The 23692-nt window shown below is 54.1% G+C and overlaps 1 protein-coding gene across 1 annotated transcript; it reads left to right on the top strand.

Moving 5' to 3' along the window:
* Positions 1 to 22655, top strand: RPH3A (rabphilin 3A). The gene is made up of 19 exons (XM_059863618.1): positions 1 to 154; positions 539 to 553; positions 1399 to 1533; positions 8943 to 9072; positions 9254 to 9340; positions 9678 to 9840; positions 12240 to 12377; positions 12480 to 12572; positions 12747 to 12824; positions 12882 to 13082; positions 13721 to 13800; positions 14345 to 14419; positions 15247 to 15356; positions 15918 to 16044; positions 16468 to 16524; positions 17896 to 18047; positions 19031 to 19112; positions 19597 to 19693; positions 20018 to 22655. Exons 1-19 carry the CDS (start codon positions 78 to 80, stop codon positions 20146 to 20148), a joined length of 2028 nt encoding a protein of 675 aa, XP_059719601.1. The 5' UTR covers positions 1 to 77; the 3' UTR covers positions 20149 to 22655.
* The last annotated feature ends 1037 nt before the right edge of the window (positions 22656 to 23692 follow it).

Genomic DNA, 23692 nt, shown 5'->3' with positions numbered 1-23692 from the left:
GAAGTCCCTGCTGTGCCAGGTTGGTGACAGCCAGCAGGGCACTGGTGTCCCCAGGCTCGTGCCCGGGGTGGCCGGCGATGACCGACGCGGTGCTGGGCGGCTCCTCTGACCGGTGGATGTGCCCCAGTGACAGGACCATGTCCCTCCGAGCCAGGTGACAGCAGGGCACAGGGACAGTCCCAGGGTGGGTGGTGACACCAGTTCTTCCCGTGGGGACACCAGGAGTTGGTTCAGTGCTGTTGCATGGGGACATTTTGCTGGGTTTGCTCCTCGACGCCCTGAGCGAGGTGGTGGGGACAGAGCCGGGTGTGCAGGGACCTGGTGCTGTCCCTCTGTCCTGGCACCCTGCTAGGTGATGCCACATCCACTCTGGAGCACATCTCCAGCCAGGATGGGGGCTGGGTTTGGAGCCTGGGCTCCATGGGAGGGACCAGGATTTGGGGACTGTCACCCTGAGGTGGGAGGTGTCATTGGCTGGGCTCTCCTCATCCCTGCTCTCACCTAATCCTTATTCCCTCTCTTTCCCTGTGCTTCCCAGCAGTGAGAAGGAGCAGTAAGTATCTTTTATTTGTCACTTATTCCTCTTTTCCTGCTACTTTGATGGTCAGGAAAAAACTGGGTTTGGATGTAGAGAAAATTAAGTCTGGGAAGTGTCACACTTTAAGAACTTTAATGAACTTAAGGCTCAGGGCCGTGTGGGTTTGTTAATCCAGAGGGGAAAAGAGCCAGGAAAGGTCTGTGGATGAGCAGGAAGTGAGGAGTGTTTGCCTTTTGCACCCCTGAGTGGCAGACGTTACCCTGTCACCAGGTTAGCGCTGCCTGACGCCCAGGCTGGGATCTTTGGGAATGATGTTAGAGGGACAAACACTCCCATGTTTGGAGAAGTGTTCCCAAAAAAAACCCACCCACTCCTGCACCACCACCCCAGTCCCACGGCTGCCAGGCAGACCTGGTGCTCCGGGGCGCCGAAGGAAACGTGCAGATAATGGGAATGGTGCTGAAAAGGAGTTTTCCCTCTGTATGAAACCAACATTTCCTTATGAAACCCCCTAAAAATGGAGATCAGAGCTCCCAGCTGTGGGTGAGGGCTCATTGCAGGCTGGATGGGATCTGGAGGATGGGGAGGTGGGCTGGGTTTGGGGTCTGGAGGATGGGGAGCTGGGCTGGGTTTGGAGGATGGGGAGGTGAGCTGGGTTTGGGATGTGGAGGATGGGGAGGTGAGCTGGGTTTGGAGGATGTGGAGGATGGGGAGGTGGGCTGGGTTTGGGATGTGGAGGATGGGGAGGTGAGCTGGGTCTGGAGGATGGGGAGGTGAGCTGGGTTTGGGTTTGGTGCCTGGGCACAGCCAGGGGTGGGGATGGATCCGTGGCTGGATCCCTGTCCCCGCTGTCCCCGCAGGCTCCCGGCGGGATGGGCGGCACAGCCCGAGCGGCAGCGCAAGGGCGAGGAGCTGACGGATGAGGAGAAGGAAATCATCAACCGGGTGATCGCCCGCGCCGAGAAGATGGAGGAGATGGAGCAGGAGCGCATCGGGTAGGGCAGGCTGGTGACACCGAGGGACGCGGCGGGGACAGAGGGACCCCGGGGCCGCGGCAGGAGGCTCTGCTTGGCTGCTTTCCTGGGCAGCAGCCTCTGCACTGCGGTGCTTCTCCTGGAAGGAGCCTGCGGGGCATCTTTGGGCCCCGGCCAGGAGGAACCTGCGCAGGGAGCAGCTCCGGGGGGCTGGAGCCTTCTGCTCTCATCCCGGGTTTTTTTTTATCAGTGAAAAGGGATTGCTGATAGCAGCTCACTGCTTGTCCAGTGCTGAGCCAGAGCACGGAGGAGTTTGAGTTCTGGGATGGGTTAATCCCACTCTGGAAGGAGCTGTGTGAGGCTCAGGAGGGCTGAGTGGTGCCCAGGGCTGTGATGCTCGGGTTTGCCAGGCTGGCCTCTGGCAGGGATGCAGCGGTGCTGGCTGGCCCTCAGCTGGCCAGGGAGCTGCTCCTGGAAAGCCTGATCTTCTGGGATCTTCTGGGATCTTCTGGGGTTTTTCTGTTCTGGGTCCTGGGGTCCCCAGAGCTGCTGGTACCTCATTTTTCACCAGGGGCATTCCCAGTGCCTGTGCAGAGGGTGGGAAGTGCCCGTGTTTCCTTTCCTGCCAGGTGAAACGAGCTAAGGCCGAGGCACCCATCCCCTTGCTCTGCTGGGAATGCTTTTCCAGAGGGGATCATGATCCCACTGGAATCTCCATAATCCTGTTTTCCTGACAGAGGAGCAGTTTCTTCTCACTGAGTTTAAGCACCCACTGCTCTTTTTTTTTTCTAGCAGGGAAAATACTCAGCCCCAGGCAGGAGCCACGCTCCCCACCGCTTTGGGAAGTGCCAAATTCCCTCTCACAGCTCAGGGACAGTTTGCTGTCCCTTAAATATTGGGGTGCTCTGGCTGTGGAGGAGAGCTGGATTTATTGCCTCATTTTTCAGAAATCTTTCCTTAGGATTTGAACATCCTGGGAAGGTTTTGCCTCTCCGGGGGCTGTTCTCCTTGCCTGGGCTCAGCTCCTGCCCCATGGGTGTGCTGCTCCCTCTGGCTGGAGGTGCCTCCGGGGCTTGGCATCACTTTCCACCTCGCCTCCCCCTCGAGGCTTTTTGGCAGGAGCCAGGTGAGAGCGGCTCTCTCTCTCTGAGTGGCGGTGATTCACACCCCAGAAGAGCTCACAAACAGCTCTCCCTGGCGTTTCCCTTTTTGCAGCCCGGTAAGAATTCCTTTCCAACGGCGATGCTCCTTGGATGAGCCGCAAATCGTCTTGGGGAGAGATTTATTTCGTGCAGCTGTTTTCCAGCTCTTCCCTTTGCCGAGCCAGAGGAGGTTTGATCATCCTCATTCATGAAAAGCCGGGCGGAGGGGCCGGGAGCCGGGAATTCTGGCGGGTGTGCAGCCGCAGCTGATTCCCCTCCTGCGAGGAGGAGGAGGAGGAGGAGGCGTAGCGGGAGCCGTGCCAGCCCCTTTGTGTTTGTTGGCTTGCACAACAAGAGCTGTAGGATGTTCAGCCCCGGGAATGTGGGACAGCGGCTGGATCAGCCTCGCAGGGAATCAGGAATCATCCCTTATCCAGGATAGCTCCTTCCATTACAGAATAATCCGGGTTTGCCAGGCTGGCCTCTGGCAGGGAGGCAGCGGTGCTGGCTGGCCCTCGGGTGGCCAGGCTGCTTTAGGGAGCTGCTCATGGAAATCCTGATTTTTCTGGGATTTTTCTGGGGTTTTTCTATTCCTGTAGAGGGAAAAATAAATCCATTAAAACTCACCCAGAGAAGCTGTGGCTGCCCCATTCTTGGAAGTGTCCAAGGCTATGTTGGAGCAGCCTGGGATAGTGGAAGGTGTCCCTGCCCATGGCAGGGGATCCTTTCCAACCCAGGCCATTCCATTATTCCATGAAAACACTGCTTTTGGTTAATATGAGGAATAGCTCACACGGAGTGAGATTCCAGAGGGGGGAATATGTGGTGAATACTTGGAGTTGCCTCAATAAGTGAAGGTGTTTGAGGGATTAATTTGATCCTTACACCCAATCCTTGAGGAATCCTGAATCCCACAACCAGGGCGTGGATGATCCTCCTCATGCCTCAAATCCTTCCTAATTTAATTTTTTTGCCCTCCATCTCCTGTATCCTCCACCCCACCAGCCCCTTGCCTTGGGAACAAATCGATGCCTCTTGTTGAGCTGTTGTTTGTGGAGCTGGACTTGGTGTCAAACCCAGCTCAGATTAATCCTGTCAAGGAGTATTTTTAGCTCTGAGGGTGGATGGATCCCGTGGGATGCGTGAGCTGGGTGCTGATGAGGCCTGGAGGACAGGGACACTTGGTGTGGGGGGGAGTTTTTGGTCTCGTGGCGCAGAGGACGACGAGAGGAGCTGGAATCATCTTGAACATGACACAGCAGGAGCACGTCAGGCTGGAGCTGCTGGGTGATCAGGATCATCCTTTGGGATGAGGGACACAGGGCTGGAAGTTTTCAGGGAAAAGGGATCATCCACGTGGGCAGGGATGGATCCTTTGTTGTCCCGTCTCGCTCTGCGCTCAGGGGTCTCTCTGGTGGCTCTGGTGACACTCTGGGGACAGTGGTGCTGCTCCAGCTGCAATCCATGAGGATCCTGTTTTCCAGCTGCCACAGGAGCACCTGCAGGCGCTAATTGACTCCGTTCTGCATCTCTAATTGGGGGCCATCAATAACCCAGCCAGGCTGCTCTGCTCCTAATGAGCTCCAGCAGCTCCTGGCATTGAGGGGAAGATCTGAAACCATCCCAGGGTGGAAATGGATGTTGCTGGAGAGCATCCCAGAGGGAAGGTGACAGCTGGCTCCTGGCTGTGCCCATGGCCCTGAGGTCCCCTCTCCACGGGCAGTGGCCTGGCTGTGTCCCCCTGAGTGCCACCTTTGCTCCAAGAGGGGCAGCTCTGCAGCAGGACTGGATTTTAATTTGGCTGCTCATGGCTGGGATGACACAGGGATAATGCAGGAGCAGATGGAAGTCCCTGGGGATTAAATCATTAACCTCAGTGGCAGGGAAGCTGTCTGGGGACCACAGCCTGGGATCTTCATCCCTGTGTGCAGACAGCACTGAGATAAAATTCAGGCTCAAGGCAGGGCAGGGAGGTCACTGGAGACAGCTGGGAGCGTCTCCTGGGATGCCAATTTCTGGAGGAGATGAGGTTCAGTCGTGGCCAGGGGACAGCTTGTGCTGCTTGAGATTTTGTGGGGGTTTGCTTGAGCTTTCCCCTCCAAAAAAATCCCTCCTCTCTTATTTCCAAGACTGCAAAAATTCCCAGCAAGCACCTGGATGAGCATGGGATGGGAAACTTGGAAAAACTCTGTGGGTCAGGCCTCAGCCTGGAAAAACCCTAGTGGGGCTTTACCTTTAGCACCCTGCCCACTTGGAGGGTAGGAAAATTGCTTCTCATTTCTCATCCCAATTTTAATTGTTTCCCTTAATCTGGAGCTTGGCTGCTTTTCTTGTCCCTTTTCCACCAGGAAAATGAGCCTTAATTTAATATTCATCCCTTTAAGGCACACGATTTCCCCATGGAGATGAGGCTGGGCTTCGTTCTGGAGGCTCTTGGTGACCTCCTTTGTGTTCCTCTGGAATTCTTTTGCCATGGATGTGGTGGCTGAGCCCATCCCTGCTGCCTCCTGCAGCACTGAGGAGCACGTGGATCATGGAGGCCTGGATCAGGTCCTTCCTCATGGATCAGGTCCTTCTCCCACCCTTTTTGCTGCATTAAATTCCTCCCTGCCACAATTTCAAGCCCATTAAGGGCATCTTGGCCACTCATTTCTGCAGTGCTGATGAATATTTCAGCACAGCAAACCCCTGCTCTGTTGTTAAGCCTCCTTTCCTGGGATCATCAGCGCTTCATTCTGGTCTCTCTGTCCCTCTCCCCATCCCTCTTCTCCTGCTGCAATGCTGAGAGCTCCCTGGAATCATCATTTAGGTTGGAAAAGACTTCTGGAGTGCTGGAATCCAACCCCAAACCCAGCTCTGCCAAAGCCACCACGGGTTCTGTCCCATCCAGGACTGAACCCAGCCCAAGGCCATCCCTCATCCCTGTGGGATCCTTTTCCTTCCAAAAATCATGGGAAATGTTTGGATGTGCCCCTGGGCCCTGGCATGGGGCAGGAGCACCCAGGGATGTCCCTCACTGCCCACCTTCCCCCTCCCAAGCCACATTCCTGGGACTGGGCTGGTTTCCATGGCCAGGGCCCTGTCTCACTGCTGTCATCTCAGGTGCAGATAAAGCTCCTCCTGTCTCTCCCCCATCAGTGCCCAAGCCCTCTAATCCCTGTTTCCCTGGCAGGTCAGGGATCTCTCCCACCCCTGGGCTGGGCTGAGCCAGCTCCCTGCTCCAATTACTCCACTCCCTGATTTTTCTCCCTATTTTAACACTTGGAAGGATGTTTCCTGCTCTTTGAAGTGCAGACAGTGGGGAGGAAGGTGCTGCTGGAGCTGTGGAAGGCAGAGGGATGAGCTGGAGGCTGGTTATGTGCAATAAAAATGAGGAGGAAATTACCTCCAGTGGAGAAAAAAGCTTTTGGGAAGGAAGAAATCTCATTCCTGGTGAGGGCAGGGCTTCCCTTGGATGTTAATGGGAGAATGGGATGGATTTGGATCTCTGGAGATGCTGGATGGAGCTGGAAGCCAACCTGGGCTTTTTTTCTCCCAGTTGTTGCCTTTATCAGGAGCTTGTCAGCCCAGGGGGCTGGGCACAACCCCCCCTTTCTTCCTGCTAGGTTCACACCAGGATTTTAAATTGAACTTTTTCTACAGTTCTCTCTCAGCAGCGTTTGAGTCATGGCAAAAAAAAAAAAAAATTAAAAAAAGCCCAATTTCTCCCTCTTGAATGGATGTTTTAATTAGGGAAATGTTCTTGGCTTGCAAGTGGTGCCACAGGTGTGTCCTGGCTGCTGAGCTCTTCCAGTGGTTCAAAAACCCCGGAGCAGCTCGTGGTAAATGAGAGCCTGGGAGAGATTTTTGCAGCTAGATAATGAATCTCTTGAAATGCAAAGGCTTTTTCCTCTTTTTTGGTTTTTTCTTCCCCCTCCCTTTGATTGTGCCATTTGTTCCAGTTTCTATAATAAGTTTGTTTGGGCTTGCAGATTTCCAACTGGAAGCTGCTTTGCTTGGAGCTCCTGCAGCTCAGCAGGAGGAACTGCAGGGGATTTGAGGTTTGTCCGTGAAGAAAAGAGGTTTTTCCCCTAAAATGTTCCCCCTTGGTGAGGTGGGGGGTGATAAAAGCTGGCTGTTGTGGGGACCGTGCACTCCATGGGATGTGGGCTGGAGTTAATTGCTTTAAATAACTCTTGGGGAACAGCCAGGATCCAGGTTTTAATTGGAATTGCTGGCTGGGTGTGTGTGGGGTGATGCAGCTCTGCTGGAGTCTCTGAGATTTCTGGGTTTGCCACAGGCTCTGGAGCTTGGGAAGGCACCAGGGGTGGATGGTGGCTCCAGAGCTGGGTTCTTCTCTAGGGAGGAACCACCTATGGATGTGAAGGGCAGGGATGGACTACAGCACCTCTCAAGCAAATCCCGGAATGGTTTGGATTGGAAAGGTCTCAAATCTCCTCTCATTCCCTGGGCAGGGACACCTTCCACCAGCCCAGGTTTCTCCAAGCCCCATCCCACACTAGGGCAGGGAGTTAGGCTGGCAGGGAGCTTCTCCCTGAAGTGGGAAAGCACGAAATCCCCTGGCTGTGGTTCTGAGGGTGTTTGTCAGCACAAGGATGAGAACCACGACTGCTGCACTCCGAGCCCGCGCGCTCCTGGCGCTGGCAGGAACTCGTGAACTCTCCCATCTGCTGTCTGGTGACACCAGAGCTGTGAAAACAGAGCCTTGTCCCCACTGCTGGCTCTGTCTGGCACTGCTGCTGCCCACCCAGCCCAGCTTCCAGCTGGGAACAGGCTGCAGGTTCATCTGGAAGTGGCAGGAGGCGGCTCCGCAGCGGCAGCCGGAGCCCAGTGGGATCGGGGTGGGAGATTCCTGGCTGGGTTTTGGCAGAGCTGAGGTGTTAAGGTGGCTTTGCTTGGATAATTGGTGGAATTATGGATCCATATCCCTGAGTGTGGCTGGGTTTGGTGGCTTTGAGGTGCCCCTGATGGCTGCAGCGAGGCCTTTTTGGGCTGTGATGGGCTGCACGTCCTAAAATGCTTCATTTGGGGAAGAAATTCCTCGCTGGGAGGGTGGTGAGGCCCTGGCCCAGGTTGCCCATCCCTGGAAGTGTCCAAGGCCAGGCTGGAACAGCCTGGTCTAGTGGGAGGTGTCCCCACCCATGGCAGGGGTGGAATTTAAGGTTCCTCCAAACCAAAACCATTCCATGCTCGTACAATTTCCCCTCCTCGTGCTGCTGTTCCTTTGTTCAACTTCTCCCCACAGACCCCCGTGGAATTCTGGCTGTCCAACCCCAACCCCAGAGGCATTTTGTGTGCAGGGAACCTGTGGATGGTTTGTGAGCATTTCAGAGGCCCTGGCAGCCGAGTCACCACAAACCTGAAGCTGTCACCCCTGGTGGGAAAACGCCTTTCCAACACCCGCCGGTTTTTTTTCCGCCGCGGCTCCGTCGGATTTGGGTCAGGCTGCCACGGGGGGCTGCTCCCTCCGGTGGGCTCGGGTCTCCTCCTCCCTTTCTTCATTCCTTCCTCACTGAATGACATAAATAATGCAGCTCTTTTTTTCCCCCTTGCTGTGCTATTTTTAGGGCCAGGATTCTGGGTTAGCTGAGCGCACGACGCCGGCGCCAGCTCCCGGCTGCTCCTCCCTGCCTTCCAGACTCCTTCAGCCAATGCTGCCTTTCCAAAACTTTCTCTGCTGGTTTTGTTTTTTTTTTTTTTTTTTTTTTTTTTTTTTGTTTTTTTGGTTTTTTTTGTTTTTTTTTTTTTTTTACCTTTGCAGGAACCAGGTGTGTTTTCACAGCCTGATTTCCAGCGGGCTTTCATTTCACTGCAAGAATTGCCATCAAATATGTGCAACATTTTTCCCCTCAAACAATAAGACAATTAATTAATTAATTAATTTAGTCCTCATTAGAGCCCTTCCAGGATCTTCTCCTTCAGCTCTTCATGGGCAGCTGCCGGGAATGGGTGGAAAGGTTTCCATTTAGGGACAAGTTGCTCCATGCAAAGCTGCTGCCTTGGATGGATTTTCCATATCCACGGAGGTGGGGCCGGTGTCACCTCTCTGGCAGCATCCCTGGAAGTCCATATTGCACCATATAAACCTGATGGAATCTCCTTTCCCTCTGGGATGTGCTTTTGTCCCATAGCTGGAAAGGGAGAGGCTCCGTGGGGAGCAACACCTGGAAAAGGAACAACCAGACCCAGGGCAGTGGCCACCCCCAGGGAGCAGGGCCTGCCCCTGTGTCCTGCCCTTCTCCTGGCATTCCCTGTGCCCTTCCTGACATCCCTGTGCCCTCTCTGCAGGCGCCTGATGACCCGGCTGGAGGACATGCGCCGCAGCGTGCTGGGGGACGGCATCAACCGCTGCATCCTCTGCGGGGAGCAGCTGGGGACAAGGGGCTCTGCCTGCGTCGTCTGCGAGGACTGCAAGAAGGTGAGACCCCCCCCAAGTCCCACAAACCCCCCGAGCTTGGGGCACAGCGGATTTTGGGTGCCCATTTTCATAGCTCAGCACCCCCGGAGTCGCTGGTGGTTGTGCAGGCAGAGCTCTCCTTGCTGGTGTTGGGGACATGTTGGTGGCATTGGCGTCACTCAGATCTTTGTTTTGCCTGCAGAACGTGTGCACCAAGTGCGGGGTGCAGACCACCAACAACCGGCCCCAGGCCATCTGGCTCTGCAAGATCTGCAGTGAGCAGCGGGAGGTGCGTGTGGCCCCCGTCCCTGCTGTCCTTACTGTCCCCTCTGTCCCCACCCCACACCTCCGAGACGGGACTGACTCAACCTCCCAAGGGCCTCCTCACCCAGCTGCTGTTTGAGCGTGGTTCTTACAGGATGGTTTTGTTTTCTACACAAAATGATGTTTTATTTCATGAAAACAGAGCTTTGGGGCTCCGAGGGGCTGCTGCAGACAGAGACTGGCTGCTGTAGCATGAGCCGGGGGGTTAATTGATTCATTAATTAGCAGGGTGGGTGTGTGGGGTCGCTGGAGGAGAACCACGGTGGTGTGAAGCCCTGAGAGGCCCCACCCTGCTCCCACAGGTGTGGAAACGCTCCGGTGCCTGGTTCTTCAAGGGTTTGCCCAAGCAGATGCTGCCGCAGCCGATGCCCGTCAGCAAGAAGGGAGCCCAGCCCCCGAGCGAGCCCCGCCCGGCCCAGCCGCCCGCCCCGGACCCCAAACTCCCCTCCCGGGCACCCACCCGAGGTAGGTGACAGCGGGGGCTGCCCCCCAGCACTGCCAGCGAGGCTCTGGGGCTTCTCCCCATCCTCAGCAAGGGAAAACTCTGGGGAAAAGCATCCAGAGCAGTCGTGTGGCTGCTGCCTGCGTCCAGCAGTGGAGCCTGGGGGTGTTTGATCCAGGAGTTCCCGGTGGGGGTGGATGGGGTTGCAGGACATTGTCGAATGAAGCAGCCCCGGGTGGGGATCAGGGCCCGGCTGAGAGTTTGGGCAGTGCCTGGGTTGGGATGTGGTGATGGGGAAGCCTTGAAAAAATAGGGATGAAATAGGGAAATCTGGGAAAACAGTGGCAGCGCATCCCGGGATGGGGTTGGGAGTGCGTGGGCCGCAGCTTCACCCCCTCTCGCTCTGTTTGTGCCCCCAAGGCCAGGCGGATGCTGAGGACACCGAGGGTAAGCACCGGCCTCTGTCCCCTCCCTGTGCCGAGCCCCGTCCCTGCCTCCTTCTCCTCCCAAGGCGTTTTCCCGCCCAGTTTCCCCCGGGATGCTGCAGCAGGATCGCTCCTTGCCGCTGCTGCCGCCCACCCTGCGGGGGGCCCGGGTTATTCCAGGGCTTCCCCACCTCCCGCACACGCCGGGGCTGAGCCGCTGCCGCTCCGGAGCCGCCTCCGTGGGTGGTGGGTCCTGCTGGGAGGGGGTTTTGGGGCTTTTTCTCTTTTCTTTTCTGGTTATTTAACGGCAGTCCTTGGAAAACCTCCCGGGGAAAGTTGAGGAGGTTTGTGGGGGCTTGTGCCTGTCTGTGGGGATGGAGCAGCCCAGCCTTGTGCTGTGCACGGGAGGCAGAGCAGCGTGAGGGTGCAGCAGTGGCTTGTTCTGGTTATTCCTTGCACCCTCCAGCGCTTCCAGTTCCATTTGGAAAAGCTCTCAAAGCCCATGGAGTTCAACCATTCCTCCAGCACTGCCAAGGCCACCCCTGACCCATGTCCCCAAGGGCCACATCCACACTGCTGTTATATCCCCACGCAGGGATGGGGACTGCTGGGCAGCTGTGTCAGGCTTGGACAATCCTTCCAGTAAAGAAATTTTCCTGAATATCCAACCTAAACCTCCCAAGGCACAACTTGAGGCCGTTTCCACTTGTCCTGTTGCTTCTTTCCAGTGAGAAGAGCCCGACCCCCACATGGCTCTTGTCAGGGAGATGTGGAGAGTGAGAAAATCTCTCTGGGAGTTCATTTTGAGTAACAGCCCCCATTTTCACCCTTCCACATGGGATGCCAAGGAGCTGAGAATCCCTGATCCCCCTCCAACACCGTCTGCTCCTCATTTGGGCGATCATTAAGTTGGGAGCAGTGCAGTGGCTGCAAACCCTCCTCTTCCATGGCTCCGTGCAAGAGGCAAAGAGGGGCTGAGGGGACAGTTCCCACCTGGAATGGTCCCCTCCATCCCACCCTTCCTTTAGCCCAGGTTCTGATGCCCCCAAATGACGATCTCCCTCTTCCAATGCAGCAGCAGTTGGGGAAAACACTTAATTAAGGCGATTTAATCACGCCCCTAGCCGGTGCCGTTAAACCTCCCAGCTCCAAGGGCAGCTTTTATGAATCCCGACGGCTCCTGGAGTTGGGAAGGCTTTGCCAGCTCCGCACGTCCCTCCCGGTGCTCAGCATGCTCCTGCCGTGCCCATGATTTTCCTACAGCTCCCTTGGAAAATTATTTATTGCACGGCTCTCTCTGCACCACGGGGCTCCCGCTCCTGGATGCTCATTTCCCCCCCTCTCCCTGCTCTTCAGCATTCCCGGTGTTTTTCCCTCTCTCCCTCCTCCTTTTCCCCCCGCAATCTGTTGCGTTCCGCTTTGTCCTCACGCCCGGTGACCCTGAGAGCCCAGCCAAGGAGAAACAGCCCATTTATGTCACAGCAAAGATTTATCCCTGGCGTCTCCAGCAGCAGCCAGGTGAGCGCCGAGACCTTTTCCGTCACGTCCGTGGGGTCGCAATCCATCACCCCGGAGAGCCGGGCTGGGATTGATCCGCTGGGACAGCGGCTGCTGGGTGATGGAGGGAGAGGCAGAGGCAGCTGCCACGGCTGTCTCCTTAATAAATGGGAGATGATCAGCAGAAGGAAAATAGAATTCCTCCCCCCCATCCAAATCCCAGGAATGTGGAGCTGTGGTGCCATCAGGGGTCTAATGGGTGCTGAGGACCAGGTGATGGATACCTCAGGCCTTGTTTTCCTGCGAGACTCTCGTGTCCTTGGGGATTTCCTGGGCACTGTGTGCAGGTTTGATGGTGCAGAGCCCTCCTGCCGCAGTGCCCGGGGCTCAGAGGTGCTGCTGCAGTGGCCGTACCCATTGTCCCCCTGCTGCTGGCACCCAGGCCAGGGATGGCAACTCGCTTTTCCAGCCTCACTGCTCCTTTCTCCCTCTCCCTGCAGGCACCGAGGGCACAGCGGCCGCCCGGGGGAGCCGCAAAGCGGCCGAGGGCCGGCCGGGTCCGTGCGGCAGCGAGGACACCGCTGGGGACAGCGACAGCCGGGACTACGCAGCCGAGAGCGGCGTCAGCCGGAGCCCCGGTGAGAGCGGCGCTGCTCCTGCATCCCTGGACGGACAGATGGGAACACAACACCGGGAGCCGTCTGCGGGTGCTCTCTGCTGATTGTCCCCTGTCCTTGCAGGTGTGAAGAGAACCAACTCCGTGCAAGGCCAGCGGCCACCCCCGCCGGCCACCGCCGGTCCCGCTGGATCTGCCCCGGCAGCGGCACCCGCAGGTGGGATGGGATGGCATGGCATGGCATGGGGCGGGATGGCATGGGGTGGGATGGCATGGGATGGGAGCGCGGCCAAGGGTGCGGCCCCTGGGGACACCCCACGGGCAGGGGCCCGGCCCGGTGGGAGAGGCCACCAGGGGATGTCCCAGGTGCTGATGCCACCTCTGTCCCCAGCGCCGGCGGCTGCAGCGGCAAGGCCGGGTGCCGGGGGTCCCGCCCGCTTCCCGGAGAGACAAGGTAACCCCGGGCTGGCTGCGGGGGGCTGGGGGCACCGCGGGCCGGGGGCTAACGGGGTCCCTCCCGCAGCGAGCCCCCCGGAGCCGGCCCGCGGTGCCGCCAGGGAGGAGCGGGGAGGGGGCTTTGCCGCGCCCCCCGGCAGGGAGGACAGGCCAGCCTGGCAGCCCCCTGCTGCCAGCCAGCCCCCGCCCGCAGCCGCGGCCCCGCAGCGGCAGCAGCAGCCCCGTGAGGAGGAGGAGGAGGACGCCAACAGCTACGACTCGGATGAAGGCAGTATGTAGACGGGCAGGGAGGGAGTTTCTTTGGGAAATGTGGGATTTGGAGGAGGTTGCTGGGTGGGCGTCCAGCAGGGAAAGTCCTTGGGGAATGATGGGTGGGGATTTGAGGGGGAGGATCTGTGGTGGAACATCCTGGGTGGGATGAGCTGTTTGGGGTCGGGATCAGGTGCTTGGATTGGAGCAGCTGATGCCCTCTGTGCCTGCTCTTCATCCCTGGGGTGAAGGAACACGAGCCTGAGCTGGTTTCCAGGGCGCCAAGACAGGAGCCAGGTGCTGAGCCCAGCTTTGGGAGGAGCTGCTGTCCGGAGCTGGAGCATCTCCTCAGGGCAATCCTGGGTGGAATTGCTGTGGGAAGGGTTGGTAGGGTCACTCCTCCCTTGCTGGAGAATATTGGAGTCGGCTCCAGAGCCCCAGGCTGCTCTCCCTGGGCAGTCCCTGCCCTCCAAAGCTGTGCAGAACTCCCGAATCCGCCTGGATTTGTGGCGGTTTGGCCGCTGCCAGCACAGTGCCACTGCATTAAACAGCTTTTACATTTGACCCGCAAATCTTTCTAATTATTACTAATTGGGGATGATTAAATGCAGTTATTGGCTGGGGTTTTAACGAGGTTGTTTCTTCCTCCCTCCTTGTCAGCTACGCTGGGAGCTCTGGAGTTCAGCCTGCTCTACGACCAGGACAACAGCTCCCTGCACTGCACCCTCATCAAGGCCAAGGCAAGAGCTCCTCTTTTCCCCCTGATTTAAATCCATCTGGCTCCCAGTTTCTCTGGTACAATGGGAAGGAAGCCATGTGGCTGCTGGCAGAGGCTGCTCCCTTGGGAGGCTCCAGGCACAGCTGCTCCTGGCTGGGGAGGGTTGGGGGCTTTTCCTTGTGTGGCTCCAGGAGTGGGAGTGATGATGCCCTTGAACAGTCCTCCCAGAGAAACTGTGGCTTCCTCATCCCTGGAACTGTCCAAGACCACGTTGGACAGGGTGTGGAGCAGCCTGGGATAGTGGAAGTTGTCCCTGCTTGTGGCAGGGGGTGGAACTTGGTCCACCCAAGACCATTTGAGGTCTCTTCCAACCCAAACCATCTAGAATGTTGATTTTTCCTGGGATGGGTTGGTTCAGCACATCCTGGCACCCGCAGCTGCTCTGGGTGGAGGCTCTTGGGTCACTGAACACATTTTCTCTTTGCATTTTTCATGGGCAGATTTTTCCTTTCCTTGGCTTTGCTGAAGGAGGATTCACATCCTCTGTTTCCTTTATCCTTTTTTAGGGCTTAAAACCAATGGATTCCAATGGCCTGGCTGATCCCTATGTGAAGCTGCACCTCCTGCCTGGAGCCAGCAAGGTGAGGCTTTGCCAGGTTTGGTGCTGAGGATGGAGCAGAGGTTTCTCAAATCCCCCTCAGGTCCCTCCCTCAGATCAGATTTTCCCAGTTGATTTCTCAGCTTGCTGCTGTTTTCCCTGGGGGTGTCTCTGAACAGGGAGGATGCTCCCAGATGCTCTCCCAGACCCGAGGAACAGCTCATCCTGCAGGCAGGAATCTGCTCAGGGATGGAGGGAAGCTCCAGAGGAGGCATTGCTGTTAATGCATTACAAAATATCTGCCCAAAAATCTAATTATGGCCAGGGTTGGAATTATCCATTTGCTTGGAAGTGCAGCACTTTCTTGTTGGAGCTGTGGGGAGAGAACCGTGCGGGAAACTCTGGTTCCATCATGGAAATTCCTGGAAACCTCCCTCCCCAGCCCAGTTGAGCTGATCTGGGTGGGCAAATCTTGAGGAAGGAATGAGCACCAGCAGTGCTGGCTCTTTGCTTAGAGGGTGCAGCAGAGTTTGGCTCAGAGGAACCAGGAGTAAAACCAGGGGAAAACCAATAATAAAATCATTGGATTGATTTTACAGCTTTGCTTTATGCATGAGGTATTGGGATTGTTCAGAGGAAACCCAGGTGTGATGTTGGGAATTGCTTTGATTTCTCATTTGCTCACTCGAGGCCCTTCTGGAATTCCAGGACTGACAGACAGTGCTGGGACGGGTCAGGGAGGGGAAAGGAGAGGTGACTGACACACCTGGGAGGGAATCTTCAGGGGAGAAACCCGGGGTTCTGGGGTAAGCCATGAAGTCACTCTGCAGCCCTGGGGTGTGATGCCCCCGTGTTTGTGTGACCCCACAGTCCAACAAGCTGCGGACGAAGACGCTGCGCAACACGAGGAACCCGGTGTGGAACGAGACCCTGGTGTACCACGGCATCACCGACGAGGACATGCAGAGGAAAACCCTCAGGCAAGGCCAGCAGGAGCCCAGGGCTCCCAGGGGCTGGGGCTCCGCGTGTCCTCACTCACAGCGCCACCCCCAGGAGTGCAGGGGGGTTAGGGATGTGAGAAATGCGGATTTGGGTTGAAATCAACATGAATTTGGTCGTTTGAAGGGAGGAGAACTGGCTTTTTGACCTTGCCATTCAATAGTAGATTATTGATTATGCTGTGGTTTTTATCATCACAGAGATGTGCATCTCTGCTGAGTTGACAATAGCCCAGGAAAAAAAGTCCATATAAATATCTCTTAAAATTTATGGCTCTTTCCCCCCACAGAAGACTTCCACCTCTTTTCTTGCCCCATCAAAAAGCAAATATTAAAGATGTTGATTTTTTTTTTTTTTTTTTAAAGATAGAAATTTGGGGTCACTGGCTTTTGGTCAGAGGAAATCCAGATCAAGGGTGGGTTTGGGGGGGATTGGCTTTGCTTTTCCCTCCCCCTAGCAGTGCCCCTGCAGGGATGGGTTTGGCTCTGCAGTCAAGCAGTGCTCCAGCCTGTTTGATGTTCCCTTTTCCCTCTTCCCTCCAGGATCTCCGTGTGTGACGAGGACAAATTTGGCCACAACGAGTTCATTGGAGAAACCAGAGTTGCCTTGAAAAAACTCAAAGCCAACCAGAAAAAGAACTTCAACATCTGCCTGGAGAGAGTAATACCAGTGAGTGTCCATGAGAATTCCTTCTGCTCCCCTTGGAAATGGCGCCTGAGGGATGCAGGGAGGGGCTGGAGGTGCCTGACTTCCCTGGCACCTTCAGGAGTTGCATTCCCACTTGTGCCTGGGCTAATGTGACATCCCACGGCCAGGAGATAAGAGCCTGGTGGGAATCCATGGGAAGTGACTCCAGGACCTGCTCCTGTTGGCATTGCCAGCCCCTGGGGATGGATGTCACCATGGAGGAGGGGACAGGTTGCTCTGTCCCCCGTTGAATCCGCTGGGATGGGGGTTGATGGAGCAGATGGAGATTCCTGAGGCCCTTCCACTTTGGAGTGCAGTGCTGCATGCCCTCCCAGGTGTTTTTTCTGTGGGATGGTGCCTCTCCCAGTCATTCATGGCACTCTCCTTGTCCCTTTCCCATCCCAGACGAAGCGCGCCGGAACAACGGGCGCATCCCGTGGGATGGCTCTGTACGAGGAGGAGGTGAGTCCTTGGAGCAGGACAAGCTCCACCCGTGTCCTTTCCACCAGCCCTTGTGTGCAACCCCACTATCCCCCCGTCCTGGAGATCCCACATTCCCTGGTATCCATCCCATCCCTCCTCCTCCATGCTGAGTTTTCCCTCCTGATGCAAGAGAATTTCCTTGGCACAAGAGATGGCTTTGGAGGGAAGTAACTGAAAGAGATCAGGGAGAAAGAGAAAAATTAGAAAAATGTAATGTTCAAAGCCAGCTCTGACCTTAATGTTTTGTTTGCTGCACCTTCATTCTGAATGGAATTATCAAATAGGCAATAATAACCCACAATAAAAATAAATAATAAATAGTTATATATACGCACACACGTAGGTGGCATAAATTATAATTAAAACACAGTCTGACATAAATGATAATTAAAACACACACACAAAGGTGGCATAAATTATAATTAAAACACAGTCTGCTCTGTCTCGTAGAACACAAAATTAATTTAAAACAAACAAAAAAACCACCTTGACTGAAAACTGCACTCTGATCTGACAGAAGCTGAGCTAGGAGAAGGAGAAATTAAGGCAAAATATCTGCTCCCATGACACGAATACCAGGTGTAATATTATGATTTTTATTACCTTAGCCTAGGTTGGGATCTAGAGGCCTCAGCCACGATCAGGGCCCCAGTCTGGCAGATGCCGTTAAAAAAGATTACAAGTCCTTCCCACCAGGATTTTACAATCCATAGCTGTGATTTTACAATTAACTTACAGCAGGTCATTTCCAGCGCCCAGCCCATGACACCATTGAGGTTTCAGACAGCTGAGCCAGAGGAGGGGCATGAGGAAGGAAAATTGATACCACATTTGACACCCACCTCTGGCGGTGTTCTTGGGGTCCCAGGATGAGGGGAGAGATGAGAATCTTCACTCCATGTTTCAGAAGGCAGATTTATTATTTTATGATCTATATTATATTAAAAGAGAATGATATACTAAGAGAATAGATACATATTATATCAAAAGACAATTATAAACTAAACCAGATATATGATAGAAAATTATATACTAAAACTATAAAAATTATATACTAAAAGAATAGAAGAAAGGATTTAATCAGAAGGCTAGCAAGGAATAGAAAGGAATGGAATGATAATAAATTCTTGTGACTGACCAGAGAGTCTGAGACAGCTGGGCTGTGATTGGCCATTAATTAAAAACAACCACATGAGACCAATCACAGATGCAGCTGTTGCATTCCACGGCAGCAGATAATCATTGCTCACATTTCGCTTCTGAGGCCCCTCGGCTTCTCAGGAGAAAAAGATCCCAAAGAAAGGGATTTTCCATGAAGCGTGTCCGTGACTCTGGCGGCTCCTCCCGCAGGTGGATCGCGGTGGGGACGTGGAGGAGCGCGGGAAGATCCTGGTGTCCCTGATGTACAGCACCCAGCAGGGCGGGCTCATCGTGGGCATCGTGCGCTGCGTGCACCTGGCGGCCATGGACGCCAACGGATACTCGGATCCTTTCGTCAAGCTGTGAGTGAGCTGGGAACGGCTCCGGGCTGGAGACACCTGCTGTCCTTCCCCTGGAGCCCTGGCACGGCAGGAGCACGTGGTTAGGCCAAATCTGGTGTCACCAGTGTCACCCTGCGAGTCCTGCTTGAGCTTCAGCTCCGGTGGTGTCCCCAGTGTGGGTGGTGTTGGCCCAGCCCGTGGGTCTGTCACTCCCCAGTGCCCAAATCCCTGTGGTTGCCCCGTGGAGAATCCCAGCATTGTTAAAGGCTGGAAAAGACCAAGATTTGACTGATCACCTTGTGCCTGCAAGCAGAGGGCACGTGGGGGATGGGGGGTGGGTTTGGGGCTGGTGCCCAACTTCCCTGGGATCCATAGGAATGGGATTCCCACCCGTGACTCACCAAGGGCGTGGTGGGAGTCCAGGGACAGTGGAAGCTGGAGGAAAGGGGATCCTTCTCTCCACCCCCGTGTCCCTCCGTGCCCTGCTTGCTGCCCCATAAACCCACATGACCCCTGGGAATGTGAGGGAATGAGGTTTTTATTCCAACCTGGAGAGGTCCCTGCAGCCATTCCTGGTGGGATTTTTGCTGCTGTTTTTGCCTTTGCCTTTAGACAAAAACCTCTCTTCTCCCTATAACTCATTCAATGACTCTCATGTTGAACATATTCTGCTCATGTTTTTGTAGCTCTGTGGAGCTGAGCAGTTTCCCTTCCCAGTCTCTCTTTATTTGTTGCATTTTCCATTTCCACAAGCAGAAGATGGTGGCTTTACATTTTTAAATCAGCTTCTAACAGAGATCTAATTAATCCCAGCCCTAAATTGAGTTCTGGATCTGCAGCCAGGCTGCACAGCCCCAGCCCCACACTTTTCCCACATCCTCTGGAAGGTGGGAAGAGAGACTGGCCCTAAATAAATCTCTTCCAGCCCAGAAGCTCACTTTTTTAGCTTATAAACTCCCACTGTTCTTGCACTTGAATTTTGAGCTGTTTTCTGTTGCCCCCAGTTGGCTGAAACCTGACATGGGAAAAAAGGCCAAGCACAAGACACAGATTAAGAAGAAAACGTTGAATCCTGAATTTAACGAGGTATGGATGGGTATTTTTTATATTGTTAAATCAATTCACTGAATGCTGTGTTGAGTGGAGGAGGTGGAAGACAAACTCCCCAAGGTTTGGCTCTTTGCTCAAGCTCCTTTCCCACTCCTGTGCCCAGGAGTATTTTTGGGAATGACTTTGCCATGGCAGCACCACACACCCTGAAGGCTCCCTGCATCCCAGCTGGGGATGTGGGTGGGATGAGCATTCCTGGGGGTGGAAACTGGAAATTCTCCACTGGTGCTGCTTTGATGGGACAGCTGGAAAGGGCTCATGTAGGTGCAAGGGGTGAGCTCGGCTCCTGGAAAAGAGGTGCCGCAGGGAATGAGCGTTTTTCCTTCGTTAATTACATTTTAACTGTCCTCTCCTTGGATTTTGAATCCAGGCTGAGCAGAGATCAGGTCCAACCCTTTAACTGCAGCCTTTGGGGTGTGTTTTCATTTGGGGTGTGACGTGGGTGCTCCCATTCCTGCAGGAGTTCTTCTATGACATCAAACACAGCGACCTGGCCAAGAAATCCCTGGACATTTCCGTCTGGGATTACGACATCGGGAAATCCAACGACTACATCGGTGAGCCATGAGCTGGCAGGCTCTGCCCTCTGGGGCAGGGGTTGGTGCCTGGCATGGGGGGGTTTGCTGGATGTGGGAGGGGGCCCTGGGTCACCTGCCCAGGTGGGATGATGGAATCTGGTGGGTGCACCCCCCCACACTGCCCTACCTCCAGCATCCTGGGAGATCTGGGTAGGAAAACCATCTCCAGGTGTTTCCATTAGATTTTTCATCCAGGAGGTGGAAAAGGCATTTCAGGGTGTGAGGTCTGTGCCTGTGACAGGATTTCCTGGCACATCAGCCTCACCTCTGGATGCAAAGTCTGCTCTTCTCCCCTCTCCCCAGGCGGTTGCCAGCTGGGAATCACGGCCAAGGGCGAGCGCTTGAAACACTGGTACGAGTGTTTGAAGAACAAGGACAAGAAGATCGAGCGCTGGCACACCCTGCAGAACGAGAACCACGTGGCCAGTGATTAAAGGGAGCCTCTGCCCAGCCCTCCCTGCCCTCTGCCACGCCCCTGTAGGTCCCTGATGTCCCTGGTGTCCCGTCTTCCAGCGCAGCCACGCCTTGCTACAGCCTCTGATCCCAGGGTCCTCCTCCTCCTCCAAGCCCCCTCCATCCTCCCCTCCCCTGGAAACTCCCTCAAATCTTTTCTATTCTCCTTTATTTATTTTCAGCTGGGGGAGGGAGGCTGTTCAGTTCCCCTGGTGTGTAATTTTGGCAAGCAATAGTTCCCTCCTGACTGTTCCCCCCTCTCTCTCTCTCTCTCTCTCTCTCCGTTCCCGTCGCGTTTCTGACGCTCTGTGTCCCTCCAGCCTCTACTCCCAGGGGAGATGGGAGTGCTGGGCTTGGGAGCATCAGCCTGTCCTTGCTTGTGTGATCTCAATACCTCAGTTGCAATAACAAAAAAGCTCCTTGGCTTTGGTGTGGGTGTCACCGCCGCCTGGTGTCCGTGTCGTCGTGGTTAGGCCAACTCCGGTGTCACCGGCGTCATCCCGCGAGTCCTGCTTGAGCTTCACCTCTGCTCTGGCCCACCTGAGCAATGTTGTGGCACATCCTTTGCTGAGAAGATCCACCACCAACACCATAACAGCGACAAGGAGGGTTTAGGGAGCTCTGTGCTGGCAGGGGAGCAGGTTTGGGTCGGGTTTTGTCCTTTCCAGCCGCCGCGGGCGGTTCCTTCGCCCGAGGAATTCGAGGGCTCTGCTGGTCTAGGAGCCCAGCTGTGTTTTAGGGTTGTGACTACCTCCTCCTCACCTCTGAGCTGTGTAGTAGTGACTGGCCGAGCCCTGAAGGGCTCCTAGGTCCCCTCAGACCCCTCCTGCTTCCAAGGATTTACTGTTCCTCAGGAGGGAAGCTGAGGGAGCTGCTGCTCCCCCCCAGCCCCCTGATGTGTGCAAGGATTATTGCTTTAAACCACCACAGCTCCTGGAATTAGCTGGAACAATCTGAGATCTTCCAAACTTGGCTTGTTTTGGTTTGGTTTTCTTTCATTTTTCCCAGTTTTCCACACAAGAACCCTCAGCCTGCACTTTAAGGATGGCCTGGAGCTGTTGGAAGTGGTCTGGACAGCAGGAGAGCACAGACCTCTGCAGCTGCTGCTGCTGGGCTCTGGAACCATTCCCTGGCTCTGGAACCATTCCCTGGCTCTGGAACACTCCAGGCCCTGTGGATAGGAGCACACTAAGCACTATGGAATATATGGAATTTTTTGTCACACTGAGCATGGTGTGTGAAACCTCCCCCCGAGCCCCCTGCACCCTCTGCTGCTGCTGCCCTCTCTTGGAGTTGGATGAGTTCTGTTCTCCTGGTATTTTCCTTATCTCCCCCCAGCCCCAGCAGAACTTGCTGGTGTGCCCTGAGTGTCCCCAGCCCTGGTGACACAAACCCCTCTGTGCTGAGCTGGCCCAGCCTGGCCCAGGCTCTCCCCTCCTTGGATCTCCAGGTGGGAAAAGCCAAGCCAAGCCAACCCACCCCAGAGGGTCCAGCTGGGAATCCTCTTCCATCACCCCAGGTGATGCGATGGTGCTTGGGGTGGGATGGAAGAGGGCACCTGGAAATTTTCCCCTTTTTCATGGAATTCTTTCCTCTATGCCAGTCAGGGTGATGTTCCTGAGCTGCCCTGGCCAGGACCAGACTGAAACAATCTCTTTTTTTTGGACTGTTCCCCTCTGCACCCCGTGCTGAACCCTGCCTGCTGCAGGCCCAGCTGAGCTGTGGGGTGGGGGGATCCAGGATCAATAGTTGGACTCTCCCTTTTTCAACCTTAATGACTCCAAGCTGCCACTATCCTTTCCAGAGGGATGGACCTGGTCCAAAAAATTCCTATTCATACCCAGAGCAGCACCTGGGCACGGAGCTGTGCAGGGGAAATGTGGGGCTGAGGGTAAAAAAAACCCTTTTAAAATCATTATTTAAGCAATTCCTTCATTTCTCCCAGTCCTGCAGCAGCCCAGCCTCCTTTGTACGTGCAGAACAACTCACTTAAGGTTACCCTTTTCCCATCCTGTATTCCCATTCCCTGTTCAGCCTGCTTTCTTCGGGAAAAGGAAACTCAGATCATCTCTTTGCACCTCCAAAAATCAAGTGCAACTTGCCAATCTCCTCAGTATCGTGCAAAACCACAGCCCTGGTCTCTGCCCCATCCCCCTTCTCAGTTTTTCTGATGGTAATTCCTGCCCTGAATGACTTCTTTTTGTTGTAAATAAAGCATGCACCTATGGATTGGGAATGGTGAAAAAACAAACAAACAAACAAAAAGGCAAAAAAAAAAGAAAATTAAAAGCCTCTTCTACTGCTGTTTGCATTCAGACTCGCATGCAGTGATTTTACAGCCAAATATCAGTTTACAATGGTTAAAAGAGAAAAAGAAAACCTTACACAGGAATTAGAAATCCTCCAGTCTTCCGCTGCATGCAGCACAACATCCTCTCTTGATGTGGTATCTAATAAAGTGAGACTACTGGAAAAGAACAAAAATAAATACAGATTTTTTTTTGCTTCTTTCATTCCCTGTGGGAACAGGAACCTCATGGGGTGGACAGAGGGCCTGGTTCTGGGAATTCCTGGTGGGTTGGAGCTGCTGGAGTTGGGTTGGGTTGGAGATGTTGAGAAGTTTGGGGTGGCTGGGAGGGAGATCCTGGCTCGGAGTAACAGGAATTCCTGGGTTTGGGAATATCCTGGGTAAAACCATGCAGGTTTAAATCATCCACAGGCTCCCCTCCCTTGGTGCCTGGGAGTGACAGCCCTGAGGAAAAGCAGGAGTGGTGGTGGGAGAATTTTTTCCTTCCCAGTTCCCTCCCTCAGCCCCAGTTTGGGGAGCAGGAGCTGCTCCCTTGGGTGGTGGCAGCTCCAACCAAGCAACTATTTCCTTTTATTTCTTTCCTTTTATTTCTTTCCTTTTATTTCCTTTGATTTCCTTCTTTTATTGGGGCGTTTTTAGGTTCAGTTCCCAGGGCAGGGCTGGTGGGTGTCACAGACATATTTTATGAAAAATCCTTTTGCCAGGATATTTTTTCTCCTGAGAAGCTGAGAGGCCTCAGAAATGAAATGTGAACAACAATTATCTGCTGCTGTGGAATGCAACAGGTCCATCTCTGACTGGTCTCATGTGGTTGTTTTTAATTAATGGCCAATCACAGCCCAGCTGTCTCAGACTCTCTGGTCAGTCACAAGATTTCATTATCATTCCATTCCTTTCTATTCCTTGCTAGCCTTCTGATGAAATCCTTTCTCTTTCTTTAGTATAGTTTTAGTACATCATTATAATATAATATAATATAATATAATATAATATAATATAATATAATATAATATAATATAATATAATATAACATAACATAACATAACATAACATAACATAACATAACATAACATAACATATAACATAGTATAATATAGTATAACATAACATAATATAATATAACATAATATAACATAGCATAATATAATATAACAATATAATATAACATAATATAATATAATAGAACATATTTAATATAATATGTATAATATATAATA

The sequence above is a fragment of the Haemorhous mexicanus genome, chromosome 19 (genome assembly GCF_027477595.1).
Source record: "Haemorhous mexicanus isolate bHaeMex1 chromosome 19, bHaeMex1.pri, whole genome shotgun sequence".
NCBI classification, from domain to species: domain Eukaryota; kingdom Metazoa; phylum Chordata; class Aves; order Passeriformes; family Fringillidae; genus Haemorhous; species Haemorhous mexicanus.
This window is presented reverse-complemented; position numbering and strand designations above follow the sequence as displayed.

Bases quoted from the DNA above. Each gene is read 5' to 3' on its own strand.
- RPH3A (XM_059863618.1), top strand. From the start codon at position 78: ATGACCGACGCGGTGCTGGGCGGCTCCTCTGACCGGTGGATGTGCCCC. The intron at 12,378-12,479 runs GTGAGAGCGGCG...CTGTCCTTGCAG, and splicing joins CGGCGTCAGCCGGAGCCCCG to GTGTGAAGAGAACCAACTCC. The intron at 16,045-16,467 runs GTGAGTGTCCAT...TTCCCATCCCAG, and splicing joins GCCTGGAGAGAGTAATACCA to ACGAAGCGCGCCGGAACAAC.